Below are 13,587 nucleotides of genomic sequence, written 5' to 3' on the forward strand. Positions count from 1 at the left end.
TAGAATTTCAAAATCCACAAACATGAATGAACAGACCTTAAAGATGCCTATTCCTGGCAGTTTCCTTCACATCCTCATAGTAGATCATCTGAGATTTCTACTGTCTTGATGCCTGGGCATTTTTGTAGGAGCCTCCGTATAAATTGCCATGCTAAACAAGATGCACAGAACTGGGAATTGCAGCGACGGATGAGGTGCTCTCTAGGCTGCCCTTTCAACGTCTTTCGTAAAATTTTTTTTAAGTTTTTAAAGTTTTCATGAAATCAGAATGGAGCCTGATCCAGCTTTCTAAGGCATCATGGCACTATACTGCACAGGATAAAGTTTTTCGAAATGTTCAGGGCTATGCTGCAGGTTTTAACCTATGCATTTTTAAATACCAATGGATGTGTGTAAAACTGCAAACGTGCAAATGGTCACGGGCTTTGGTCACCTTTTTGCAAGCTCAGTCCTATTCGGTGCAGATCTCTAGACTTTTGTCAAACGTGACTGTACAGAACCGGTTTGAGAGAGGGATGCGAGGCAGCGAGAGACTGGGAAATGCTGGCCGCCGTTCAGTGATGGGCCTTTCTGCTTCTGGAGGCAAACGCTTTCTCAAAAGTTCAGAAGAGCTCTGCTGTTTATGCCAGTGAAGAAACGAGGAAAACTAATTAGCAGCTTGCTTCCTATTTCCCGAGGCAGTTCATAGTCACTGAAAATGGGTGCCAACGTTTGAAAAAGTAACTAGGAACAGAAAGTTTGCCCAGGTGACCTAATCTGTAAATCCTCGTAGTCTTTCAGACAAAAAGCTCTAAGGATGCACATATTAACTAAGAGGAACAGCAATGTTAAACAGATGTTCTTTCTAAGGCCTTATTTGTGGATATACTGGTTATTATTGTGGATATACTGGCTTCATCTAATCCAGTCTGTGTGAATAATTTATGATAGATGATACCATTATTATTAGATCTCTTTCAAAACATGTATGTGGGATACTTCAGCTATTTTTGACCATCCATTAATCAGCGATAAATTGCTAGCAAACTGTGCCTTAGGTGAGAAGATGGTTTATGCGATATCAGGTATTAAAGCATTTTTCAGCTTTATGGCATGTTCAGCAGGTGGGTCAGAGGTCTCCTGTTGCTGAAGAGTTTTTGGTCTCTAATCATGGCTTGAGCTGCTCATTCAGGTGGGTCACGTTGTGCAGATCCTGAATTATTTGTGCTTTGGCATTTCCATCCAACTTATCAAAAGTGGTCCGTGATAACGGGTACTTCGGTACAGCAGCATTCAGCCACATCTAGCTTGGAGTCTGCGTCCTTCCTGAAAGCCAGGTTTATGGCAGCTCAGGCTGTATATCCAAAAATTAACCCTTCTTTTGGAAACTTTGGGATGATGTCTTGACTACGGGGATGATCAGGGACCAAAAGAGGTTGAACTGAAATTCCTGAAGGAGCTAAGGGCTTCACAAATGGGTTTTCAAGGTCGCTGAAAGAACGAAACGCAGAATTCAGCGGGTGAATAAAGAATAATATGGCAGAAATAATGTATGTAGAAAAATAATGCGCCATGCATTTATAAAGCTTCATAAGCCTCATCTGAGAAATTTCATACTGAAAGAGGTATGAGATGACTTCTCAGTTAGTTCCACTGATTCCCGAATGAAAAGTCCCCTAAGGTCCATTGATTGGTTTCAGAAAGCTGTTACAAATACAGCAAGCTGGCGGAAAGTCAGGGGGGATAAGTCAGATAATGACTTTCAGTTGCTACGGAAATTAAAGTTGATGAAATGTGTTAAATTGGGTGCAAACAGGTTTGTTTAACATGCTGCAAAATGTCTGGATTCATAGGGAAGAGGGCAAGATTTGTAGTATGTTTAATTTTTTGGTTCTTTTGGATTTGCAGATGAATGCAGTCGGAATAACTGAGAACGTGAAAGGAGATCATCGGAAATTTGAAATCTGGTATAGTGGGCGAGAAGAGGTCTATGTCGTGCAGGTTTGTAGCTTCAAAAATCTGGATATTTGTACCTCCTCATAACAGTGTTAAGGAAATGTCTCCCATTGATCTTTACAGGATTATCAGACATTTAATTTGCATTTCTTCTTCCCCTTTGCCCATGTCAGCGTTCACAGAGCTGTCCCAGTGGCTGGTCCTTGGCGTCCAGTCCAGAACTGTAAAAGTCATCTTAAAGTGGAGGCAGAATTGCTCCTTGGAAATAGAGCCTTTTATTCCAGATGAAATCTCAAATAGACCAGTAGTTTTACTGTGCTTAATGGATTATGTGAATTGAGCTGGGAAATGGGCCTCATGCTTTAATGGGCACGGGCCACGTGTGCTCCTCTACAATTAGCTGTCAGAACTGCTCCCAGAGCAAAGGCTTAGCCTCCGCGGTGCCATTTCCAGTAGTCTTTTGACTCATCTACAAATTAGTAGCCCGATTGACCTGATTTCTTCCTGATCTTTTTTTTTTTTTTTAATCTTTTTTAGCATTTTGACTAGAAATTTATGATGGTGAAATGTTTGCTTAACGGGGTGTTCACAGGAAAACCCATGGTGAAAATATTGTTGATTGATATTTTTTAATTAGTCTTCTGCCTAGCTTTTTTCCTCCATGCTACAGCACAGTAGCCAACCTAAGTTCATAAAGCAGATGTATGTAGCCAAGTATACATATATCCAAAAGGCAGATTTGGCCCTTTAGGTATTTTGTAAAAGAGGTAAGATGCATGCACATGTGTGCTTTTGCCTGCGCTCCTTGCAGTGTAGTGATGGCTCCACAATTTCCACTGTGTTGTGCCTGGATGTAGTGGGGATCATCAATTTTAAAAGATCAAGAATGTTTAAAATTTAGTGGTGGCTTTGGATAAAAAGGCATTTCAGATAATTACAGCCTAGAAAAGTAAGATTTTATTCATACATTATAATGGATGATTCGTAATTCAAAATTCAGACAATTTTCTCTTCTTCCAGGCCCAAACAGTAGATCTGAAGATGGCATGGTTGAACGAAATAAGAAAAATTTTATTCAAGCAGCAGGAGCTTATAAAAGGTATATTTGACCAATTTCTCTGTGGCATTCACTCTGCAGCAGAACCTCTCTTATTTTCCCATTGCTAATCTTCAAATCCACTAATTCTCACCAGAGAATTGATTTTCTGAAGAAACCTAGTAGCAAAATACTGGAGTGAGGCTTTACATTACAAGGAAATAACATAACTTAGAGCAGTAAAGGCCAGGTGCTTATGAGAAAATGAATTACAGAAGTACATTTTTTTTTGTCATTACCTTGGGGATTATTTCACATTTGTTATCGTAGGCTTAATTCAACAAGATACATAGCAGATGCCTGGTTTTAAGCATATTAGAGTCTTCAGTGGCATGCTCGCTATTGGATTTGTGCTAACATACCATCTTAATCATAACTAAGTCTGTGCTTTGCAAGAGTTCCTAGGTCTGTTTTTCTCTAAACAGAAATCATTAGGGTTGTACAAAAGGTCTAACTTTTAAAATAATGCTTCGAATGTGATGGTTCCTAAGTAAAAAATGGATTTTAAGCTGGTGTTTGACCTCCCCGCAGTGGAGAAGCAGCAGCCCGGCTCATGCACGGACCAGCTCCCACTCTCTTCCCAGCTGAGCGACGGGTGAGTCCCAGGAGCTGGACCGGAGGCTCTCGCCGGTACCCTCCCGTCGCTGGGCACCCAGTGCCTGCTGGCCGTATCCTGGCTCTGTGCTACTCCCCTCACCCCATTTCTGTCTGACACCTCTGGGTAGGTGGCAGGAGGGATGTACTGCCCTTGGTCCTTCGGTGGCGGTGGGCTGGGGACAGGGTCTGTGAGGGGCACCCTCGAGCGCTCGCCCGGCAGCACCGCCTGAGCTGCAGCTCCTCTGCCAGCGGAGACAGAGATCAAAGACGGTGCTCAAATTCAGAGGAAGAGAGACTGTAGCAATTTTATTTCCCCTCCCCCAAAAATTAAAACTAGTCACCGAGTCCTTTGCTTTTATAGAAAAATACATTAAAAAGTACCATTATTATTTCTGACCCTGTTTTACAAAACCCCGTGGGGTTTGCCTTCATTCATAAAGCAAAACTAAGATTGATTCCTGGTTTTTTGTCATTCAGAAAGCAGCAGAGAGCCTCCATAAGCTCAGAAGAGAACGACTCGGAGCGCACCAGCCCGGTGATGCTGGACAGTGGGCTCCTGTCCCCCCAGAACAAGCCCCACAGAAGTACGGACCCTTCCCCTTCCTTCGGGGCGCGCTTTGCGGGTGCTGGGGTACCCCCAACCTGAGCTGCCCACTGTCTTGCAGGCTGGCCGGGAATGTCACAGTCCCTGGAGATCTGCGAGGGGCTGGAGGAGTGGTCGGGTAACCAGTACCTCTCCAACTGCTCGGACACCGAGGAGGAGGACGGGAACCAGCTGGTTAGTACAGAGATGCAATAGTCCCAAAGCTCGGGGTGCTGCCGTTTTTGGTCATCTCGCTTTGTTTTGCTTCACTGGATAACGGATGCATCTTGTCCCTGTCTCTCAGATTTTCCATATCTCAGTTTTGGGGAATGAGGAGATGTCTCAGCCACAGTTTCTTGAAATAATTTTAATTAAGGTAGCTGATAGGGCTCTGTCACGTTCCCTGCGGCAGTCAGAAATAACAGCTGCGTGATATGAAATGTAGCTAAATAAGATAATTTTTTTCTTACTACCACAGTCTCCAGGAAAATATAAAGCCCTTGCAGACTGCAAGAGGAGAGGATCAGAGGACCTGCTGGTGAAAAATGGGGATGAAATTCAGCTTTTGCATGAAGATGGTGAGGGACAGTGGTAGGTATTTTAGGATTACTTTGCCTTATCTCAGAGCCTGCAAGGCAGTCCCGTGCAACCTCGCTTGCCTGGTGATACACTCGTAGCTTCTGATTAGGTTTTAGACTATTCCGGAGAGCGGGAGGAGTCATTCCCTTGCCAAGACTAGAGGCCATACGCACTGGCTTGGCCTGGGAAAACGTGTCAGGACTTCCCTTGCCATGGGTGCCTGGGTGAGCTGTGTTTTACCAGCATCTTCACAGCCCCTCTTGCTGTGCTCTTCCCGCTTCAGATGATGCTTCAAGTGAGGGCTCTTTGCCCACCCCAGCTCAGCTGTGGCTTTGTTCCTCCGGGCTTATTAATAGCAATATTGAGTAATTGTGAGACATTTTCCTCCCTCAAACTGGGAGGGAAAGGATGTTAACTGGTTAATGACAGCGGACCAGCTTTCTGTTGTATTTAAAGCTGTGGCTCGCGAGGTAACACTTCACAGCTGGTTCTCTCCATAGGGCTGGGAGCGTTGCCTGGGAAATCACCATACCCAGCCTCCGGCCTGTTGAACATTAGTCTCCTTGTCTCGGAGGGCAGCGTGCCCTCTTCTGATTTTTGCAGCAATTTGGCTGAGATTTCTGGCTGTCTTTCCTTTCCAGGTTGATTTCTGACTAGCTCTCGTCAGCCAGCCCGGGGTTTCAGTAGGAGAGAGTGCGGCGCGCTAATGCCTTGTTCGGGATATGGGAAGGGTGATATTAGCAGGAACCTGAATCAGATTTGTGCAAGCGCTAGCCCGTAAATGCACAGACACAAATGCCCCATGGAGGATTCCTGGCTGACATCTACAGCCCTTGCACTTCAAGGGAAATTCAGTTTGTTGTTAGCAAAAGCAAGATGTAAAGCATCTCGGTATTGCTGAACGCTCACCACCTCTCACGGCTGTCCCGGCCAGTGCCAGGCAAAGATTTCTCACACCAAACTTATTTGTCAGCAGATTTCACTGCATGAGTGAGACGGAGAAATGTCATTTATGAGCATGAGTATTTCCAGCTGCCTACATCTTGGCTTGAATTTACACATAGTACCCTGACTGAATTCATCCCACCAGGTCTAGTTTAGTAGCAGAGGATTGAGGAAAGTAATGGCCCTTGGCTCCGTCGGTGGGCAGTGGAGGGAAACCGGCACCTCTGGAGAGCGATGCAGGTCTTGGGCAGGATAACTCGTGCTCTGGAGTGTCCTGTTCCTCTCCATTGACTAGAGAGGGGCCCAAGGCAACTGTGCTCCCAATTTGGATTTTCTAATTAGGTTCCTAAATTTAGGTGGGAATAATACTTTAAATGCATGCCCAGCTCCTGTTAAAGTGCTTCCCTGGTTTGAACAAATTGTTGGCTGCACCAGCAGTTGTGTAGAGTGTGCCCATATCGAACTGCTCCTGGGTTTGTTTCTTTTACTAATGCTGTTGTCGTTCAAAGGTTGGTGAAAAACCTAAACAGAAGAAAAGAAGGCTGGATTCCTGTCCACAGCCTGCAGATAGTAGTCGGTGACTGCAGATTTCGGAATGCCAAAGTCGCAGGTATCATATAGCACGCCTAGCAGAAATATTTCATAAGTCCAATCAGGTATTTTAAGCCATTTGCATTACACTTGGTGTACTAAATCTGGCTGCATATGCCTCTGCAGGAAAAAAAAGCAAGCAGCTACTCCAAAAAGCCTGCAAAAGTAGTAAATTAAGCTTTTTTTTGTTTGTTAACACCTTAAGATATTTCTGTGACTTTAGGCACTAGTAAATTAAAACCAAGCATTTAAAAACGTAGATTTCTTTGCAAGAGCACTGGGTAGAAGATCGGGGAGAAGAGACGGAGTCTGATCAGGGATTCCCATGACTGTTTTGCCTACTCGCTGCTGTAGCTCAAACCCCCTGTGAACAGGAGGTACCTAGGCAAAATCTCCTCCTGCTGCAAAAGACGTCGTGGCCTGAGCCCCAGCACTCTAAGGGCAATACTTCATTTCTGCAGCCTCGCTCTTGCCCTCATTGCTGCCTGCTTATTAATCCATCGTTAGAATAAACTTTATAATAAACAGGTTACCAGGTTTCGGCGGAAGGCTTCTAGTCTCAAAAATCATATTTCTCATTTTCTAGCCGTAAATGTACATAGAAATGGGTAGGGAAGCATAACAGATGACACAAGAAAATGCCTTAAGAGCAGCCTGTCGCCCTTGCCGCGTGCGCAGCATCACCGCTCCGTGTGTTGCCTCATCACCATGCTGTCCGCTGGAAACGGGAGACCAGGGTTTGTGATGGGAGCAGCTCAGGAAACCCACATAGATTTACTCCATTTAAAAAAGAGTAAGAATCCACCAGTTATGGCCGTATGAAACAAATGTTGCGAGTAGATTTCTTTTTAAATACTTCCTTTTTGTCAAAATCTATTGTTTTGATGAACATGAAGGAAGCCGCCTGAAACCCTTAAAATTCCAGTCAGCTCTTGATGGTTTTCCAGTATATTTCAGTGAAATCCTTCCTATACAGGAAGGTATTTTTTTATCCCTTTTGTTGCAGGGCAGTCAAATTTCACAGGTTGGAGCTTTTCCGACTTTACTTAAGGGGTAGCTTGTAGCGGGCTAAGCAGCACAGCTGAGAGGGTTCCCCTCGTCGTGCTCCCACCATGGAGCACCATGTGTTGTCTTCCTAGCAAGTCTGGTTATTACATCTCGCTGGATCCTGGACCACAGCCTGTGCAGGAGGTTTCTCCAGCCATAAATGCATCCTGAAAACAGGGTCCCTGCAAACTTTGAACACTGGTTTGCTTTGTCAGCGGTCAGATCCCCCAAAGCCTGGAGACTCGCAGCTCCAGGCTGCTTTACCAAGTTGCTGAGTACAAACTAAGGAGAATTTCACAAGGTGAAACCACAGAAAGCTCCTCCTGAAGCTCTCATATCACTGCCCAGACACTTTGCAGTCGTGTTGCCAGGGTCTAGTGGCAGCACTGAGGCTCTGTTTTCCCTGTTAAGATTAACTCTGTTCTCTCTCGCTATTGCTGATCGTGTATGCAGTCTCTAGGCACGATTCTAATTTTACCTGCGCTCCAGGCAATATTGTAGGATGATGTAGGATGTTTTCTTGCTATTTCCTCGAGCCACTCCTAGAGCTTTTCAGTGACGTATCCTTATAGCCATAATGTACTTGCACTCTGAAAACTGATTTTCAAACAGTACCTTTGCATTTAGCAATTCCCTTTCCTCTGTGGACTGGTCATTTTATACTGCAGGTGACTTTGTACCCCTGACTGCTCGGGGACACAGTCTGGATTGGGCTCTTTTCTGCTTCTTCAGAAGATGGAGCTCTTGCTCCAATATAGCAGAGGGAGAATTAGGCAGCCAAGCTCGTAGAGCAAAGTAGGGGCAGGAGGGAGCACCGTAACCCTCACATATCATTAGCTGCTTGTGCTGAAATGCTGTTTCGCCTGTAAGCAGGGAAAACTTGATTAACATATTGTGGGGTCCCCAGGAGGTTAGAGCGTGCTGGAGTCGCTTCAGAGCCGGGGGAGAGGCAGTCCCGGCCCTTCGCTGGGGGTCGTGCCTCTGTTATTGCTCGGCTCCAGGTCCCCACAATAAATAAAAATATATCTCCAATCACAGAATCTCATAACCAGATTTCATACAAATCTGGGATTTAGGTTTTTGTTGGGTGTTTGGTTTTTTTTTTTTTTTCAGTGCAAAGCCTTTAGCTAAATAGATGAAATGGTTCCCTTACCTTAACATTTTTTTCTTAGATTTACACTGCGGCCATAACAAAAACCTCCCACCACGGGGTGGCTGATACCTGCACGCTTACAAGCTGTTCCTCTCCCCTCCTGCTAATTGTTCCAGTGTTGGGCCAGTACAAATCGTGGTGAAGTTATAAGGAACTTTTTTCTGCCCATTTTAAGTTATCAGACGTGTATTTGGTCAATGCCCCGCTCCACTACCATTGCCAGCTTTGCAAATCCACCAGCCTCCTGCACCCGGCCTCCGAGGGAGAGCCTATGTGCAAAGCTGAACTTGCAGCATCCAAACAACTCCACAAAGATTTCCTCACATGGTTGTATAGGTAATTTTCCTTATAGATGAGTGGTTACTCATATAACATGATAAAGCAAGTATTTTGGTCCAAATCTTCTTTTACAAAGGGGTGTGGGGGGGAAACCTTATTAAACTTTCTGTAAATCCTGGATATAAGCCAGGAGGCTTTTTGGGAGGAAGATGGCTGGCTTGGAGGTCAGTTTGAAAACCAGTTTTCCCTCTGGCGTGCCTCTAGGTAGAATTTCTGAGATTAGTCCTTGCTGCTTTCTTCTGAATAGATTTATTCTGTCTCCCGTGCAAATCGATGGTGGATTTTTTTATGTGTGTGCCATAGAAATAGTTTTATATCGCAAGTGATAACACACAGATCTCAAAATGGAAAAGGTTTGGAGAGAACTCTGCTCAGAAAAAGCAATATTCAGAAAACAGCTACTGCTCAGATTTACCTGTGTCTTGCTAGTTTAAGCTGCCTTGATAAAGCGGTCAGACATTGCCTGGTCAACGGCCTTGACTTTTATATGCGTTAACAAGGAGATGCAAGATTATCTCTTCATTTCCCTGGTGCAAGACGCACATCTCGGGGAAGGTGAGGCTGCAGCGTTACAATCCCAACTCCTCTTCCACAGTGGGGCAGGAGACAAAACATTTCGGCAAGTCCCCTGGCTGCTAACGTGCCAAAGATCATGATTTACAGACTGACAGAGTCTGTGTCAGTGAAGGAAAAGGCATCTCGCCTCTCAGCACCCACTTCACGGCAAACGGGGAGCGGGGACGGCAGAAATGAGGTCCTCGCCGTAACCCAAAGCAGATGCGTGGCTCGTGTTCACTTCAGTGACACAGCGCTCGTGTCGGCAGCACCGCAGCCTCCCCCTCGTCGAGGTTACGCTCTGACCCTGCTCTTCTTTTCGCTCAGCCGTGGTAAACAGGTGCAAGCAAAAGGAAACGGTGTTTGCTCCCAAATTTTCATATCAAAGCAAAATGGGGCCAAAGCATTTTCAGCTTTTTTCACCTGACCTTTAAAAGCTGGGCAGAGAGAAGGGCGAGCGTCCAATTTGCAGTCGCTGCGTGGAGGTCGCGTGAGACTGATTTCTTTTAGAGAGAGCTTGAAATAGAGTAGCCTGAATAAAAAAAGGGATTCAAATGAAAAATGGAAGCAGTGATAAATGCCTTTACTTATTATATATAAAAGAAATATTCCTACGACTTTCAAGTTCTTTTAAACAGCAGAAAAGTTATATGGCAGAATTTGACTTGAGCCCAAAGGCAAGGAGCGTTCAGAGCAGGCGTGGGAGGGTGCTCAGTGCCAGGGCAGGCGCACGCACCCGGTTTAAGTCGGACGCAGGCTCCTGTTCTACACACCAGACTCTCTCCTAGTTTGTTTTAACGCCCCACTTGCCAAATTATCTCTTCCAAGCCTTAAGGGGATCCCCTGTCTGTGCTCTTCATGCAATAAAGCTGAGTAAAGGTTTCCCCCGCTGGTAGCACCCGAAGGACCGAGCTTGCAGGTCCTCTGCTCCTGCTGGCCAGGGCGGTGGGGATCGTCCTCTCGACGAGGTGAGCTTGAGGCAACCCTTTACGTGGCTCCCTCGGCCACGTCGTTTGAATCTGCCCGATACGAGTATTGTACGTGGCTGGACTCCGGAGCTCTTGCAAGCTGCCGTAAGCATGTTAGCTGAAATGCTCAAGTTTTGCCCAAGTTCTGTTTAAAATGCCGCTTGTAGTTCTGCAGATGCAGCACAGCTCTTTGCACTATTACTCACGCACTTTAACGATTGCAGCCACAGGCTTTTGTGTGTATGCAGGGTCCATTAACGGTAACGTTGATTTCTTCTTGGCCTTTGAAACGTAAAGCAGGGTCTCCTTGTAAAACCTGGGATGCCAACCAGCTTCGTGAACAGCTATTTTGTAACGCTGTAGAAAACCATTTTGAGCCTGGCAAAATAAGGAGTTTAGAGAAGATATCAGCTGGCCGCGCTGTGATAATCAAGTGATAGATGATGGAAATGAGTCAAACCCTGCGGTCCTGCCTTAGACAAGGCTCTCGCTGAAGCTAGTGGGAGTTCAGCTTTTGGGGAGAACTGCAGGGGTGCACTTATTTTTTTAATGTTCTACAAATGTTACATGATTACAGGGAACAATGTATTTCTTGGCATAAGATGCTTTAATATTAACATCAATCTTCATTACTTTATAGATGCTGCCCTGTGTAACACGAGAAAGTTTAGTTCCCCTTGAATTGAGGGTGAACTAGTAGCATCCTATTTTCGATGCTCTTTGGAAGCTTTCAACTAAGTGTTACAGAGAAATAGCACAATAGTTGGAGCTGTCCTGTACTATTCATCACATTCACAGACCTCCACAGCTTCATCTGCACTGAACGGGACTGGGGTCCTAAGCAGCTTCTCATAGTCATAAAGGAAGCCATTCTCTGCTCTTTCTTTTTTTTTCTCCTATGGAAAGTACAGTATTTTATTAATTTTACCTGCTGTTTTTCCATGACATCCATCACGTTTCATCAGAGAAGTACACTACAGTTTCCTGACACTTTGTTTAGATGCTTGAAATTTCCTCTACAGGTTGAAGGCTTTACCTACTTATTAGCTGACAACTGTTGAAGTTGCAAATAAAAAGAGTTGAGTTTTGGTAAACCAAAAAAAAAAAAACCACCACCAAACAAAGAAGCTGTATGTCCTGCTTAATTGATTTTATGAATGGATTTTTCTTAAATATCTACTTCAGCTGTGTGAAGGTAATGTTCTGTAAGAGCATCGCCTGGCTGACTCACACGCGAAGATGCAATAACGCTAAAGGTCCTCTTTTTGCACTTAGGGTCTGACTCCAGCCCGTTGCAGTCAGTCCCATTGATTTCAGTGAGGTTTGGATCAGGTCAAACTGACAACTCAGGGTTGTCGCCAATCACTTAGGGTCCCAAAGTGTCCCAAGGCTGAAACCTGTATCTAGCAAGTGTTGAAGTTTACATTAAATGTATGTACTTTTGGAACATGTGCCATAAATCAAAGTTAAATGTCCATGTTTGCACTAAGGATGTTCTTGTGACGAGACTGTACTTTTCAGCATCTTTAACAATAATGTATCTATTGAATTTTTGAGAAAGAAAAAAGAATATTGAACACTCATAATTTAATTTGGTGTTTCTTTGTCTAGTTTTGCTTTTGTAGAACATAGGTACAGGTGGTTTGACTTTTCTGCAGACGTGTGCAAAGAGCATCTGACTGTGTTGAGAACAGGGTTAATAGTATGCATGCGGTAGTGAATTTGCTCTGTCCCGTCAAAATGCAACGTTTTATACTGTGGACTAAAGGGGGACCTTTATGATCTGACTTTGGTTTGTGAACCATGGATTCTTAGACACAGTCCCGAGTCATTAAGTTAAAACATACTGGGGTTTGGTTGTTTTTTTTTTTTTGGTGACCATTTTTGTACGGAGGAATTGTTGAACTACGTGGTGGCTGTGGTTGCCTGGGGGGTTCCCCGCCACGCTGGCACGCAGCGGTGGGCGTTTCTCCAGTTGGGGTGGCCAGTATTGCGGGTAGCCCCCGTACGCCCTCAAAAACGTGACCAGCTGAGCCTGAACTGAGCAACTCTGCAAGACCTAGAAAGATTCCCAGTGTTCTTCAGCCACTGGCAATCACAGCAGAGAGGTTTTAAGTCACTGAAGGTTATTTCCATCTACTTTAAAATTGGTCACAATGCACTTGCTGGGTGGAAAAGTAGGAGTCTCTTAAGTTACTGTCGGGGCTGTTTGTAGTGGTAACAATTCTTGTGGTAACAGGACACATTTTGAGGTACAACTGTAAATATTTGTCTCAAACAGCACACATTGCATATTAAATGGTTTTAATCTTTTTTGTCTTCCATAGTTTTAAACCTAAGCTTTTATTAATTTATGAAGTTGATGAGTTCTGCAAATCTGAATGTACAGTCTGAGATTTTTAACATTTGAAACTTTGCACATGACATGGTATGTTACCTTAAGTATGCTGTTGAACTAGGCTCTTCATGTATATGTTATTATAAATTACAGTAGAGAATTTTCTCTGGCTGCAAGTTTAAATGAACTATATTGTATATGTACCTGTAAAAAAATGTGTTAAATCTATATTTAAAGATTAAAAACTTGTTAAATAAATTCATATGAGAGTATGCAATTCTGTCCAAAGACACCTCTGCTATAATTCTAGAGAAAAACAACAATAATTCTCACAGAGTTGGTTTTATTTAATTTCTTTGGAGCAAATATAATCTCCTTACATGCATTTTGATTTTAAAACGAGCAGCGGCAGATGATCCGATTAGCTTCTTGCTGGATGTAGTGGCAATGAAATTGGGAGAGGCACCTTGGCGCTCACACTGATGTCCGAAATAGCAGCTATGGAAATCCTGCCCTGGCTCGGGGTGTCTCCATCACCAGCCTCCCCTGCATCCCAGCACCGGGCAGCGCTGCCGGGAGGGACCTCCAGGCTGGGGGCGGCGGGGCCGTGCTTGTGGGTGGGTGCACGGGGACCGTGCGGGCATCAACAGCCCTTTTGCGGGTGGTGTGGGGGGAGAGGTGGTCTTGGGGGCAGACCTCACCAGGCGGGAGGGAGGAGACCCTTGTCCCTGGGGTTGCGCCTTTGGGGACGTGCCGCGGTCCTGTGCGCGTGCCTGCAGCGCGGTGAGGCCCGTGCACCAGCTGCCCACGCCAGGCATCCCAGGACAGTGCCCAAAGGCCACGCTGTTTCCCCATGCACCC

The 13,587-nt window shown here is 44.9% G+C and overlaps 1 protein-coding gene across 1 annotated transcript in view; it reads left to right on the top strand.

The window, feature by feature from the left end:
* Nucleotides 1-12,987, top strand: part of MCF2 (MCF.2 cell line derived transforming sequence) — a 60,091-nt gene extending 47,104 nt beyond the window's left edge. The window contains exons 26-33 of the mRNA XM_075162698.1: nt 1,888-1,980; nt 2,956-3,034; nt 3,563-3,626; nt 4,106-4,212; nt 4,294-4,406; nt 4,690-4,802; nt 6,245-6,345; nt 11,029-12,987. Coding sequence (XP_075018799.1) covers nt 1,888-1,980; nt 2,956-3,034; nt 3,563-3,626; nt 4,106-4,212; nt 4,294-4,406; nt 4,690-4,802; nt 6,245-6,345; nt 11,029-11,069 — 711 coding nt within the window. The 3' untranslated portion in view covers nt 11,070-12,987. The remainder of the gene's footprint in view (nt 1-1,887; nt 1,981-2,955; nt 3,035-3,562; nt 3,627-4,105; nt 4,213-4,293; nt 4,407-4,689; nt 4,803-6,244; nt 6,346-11,028) is intronic.
* The last annotated feature ends 600 nt before the right edge of the window (nt 12,988-13,587 follow it).

Source organism: Calonectris borealis, chromosome 13 (assembly GCF_964195595.1).
Source record: "Calonectris borealis chromosome 13, bCalBor7.hap1.2, whole genome shotgun sequence".
In the NCBI taxonomy this organism is placed as follows: Eukaryota; Metazoa; Chordata; class Aves; order Procellariiformes; family Procellariidae; genus Calonectris; species Calonectris borealis.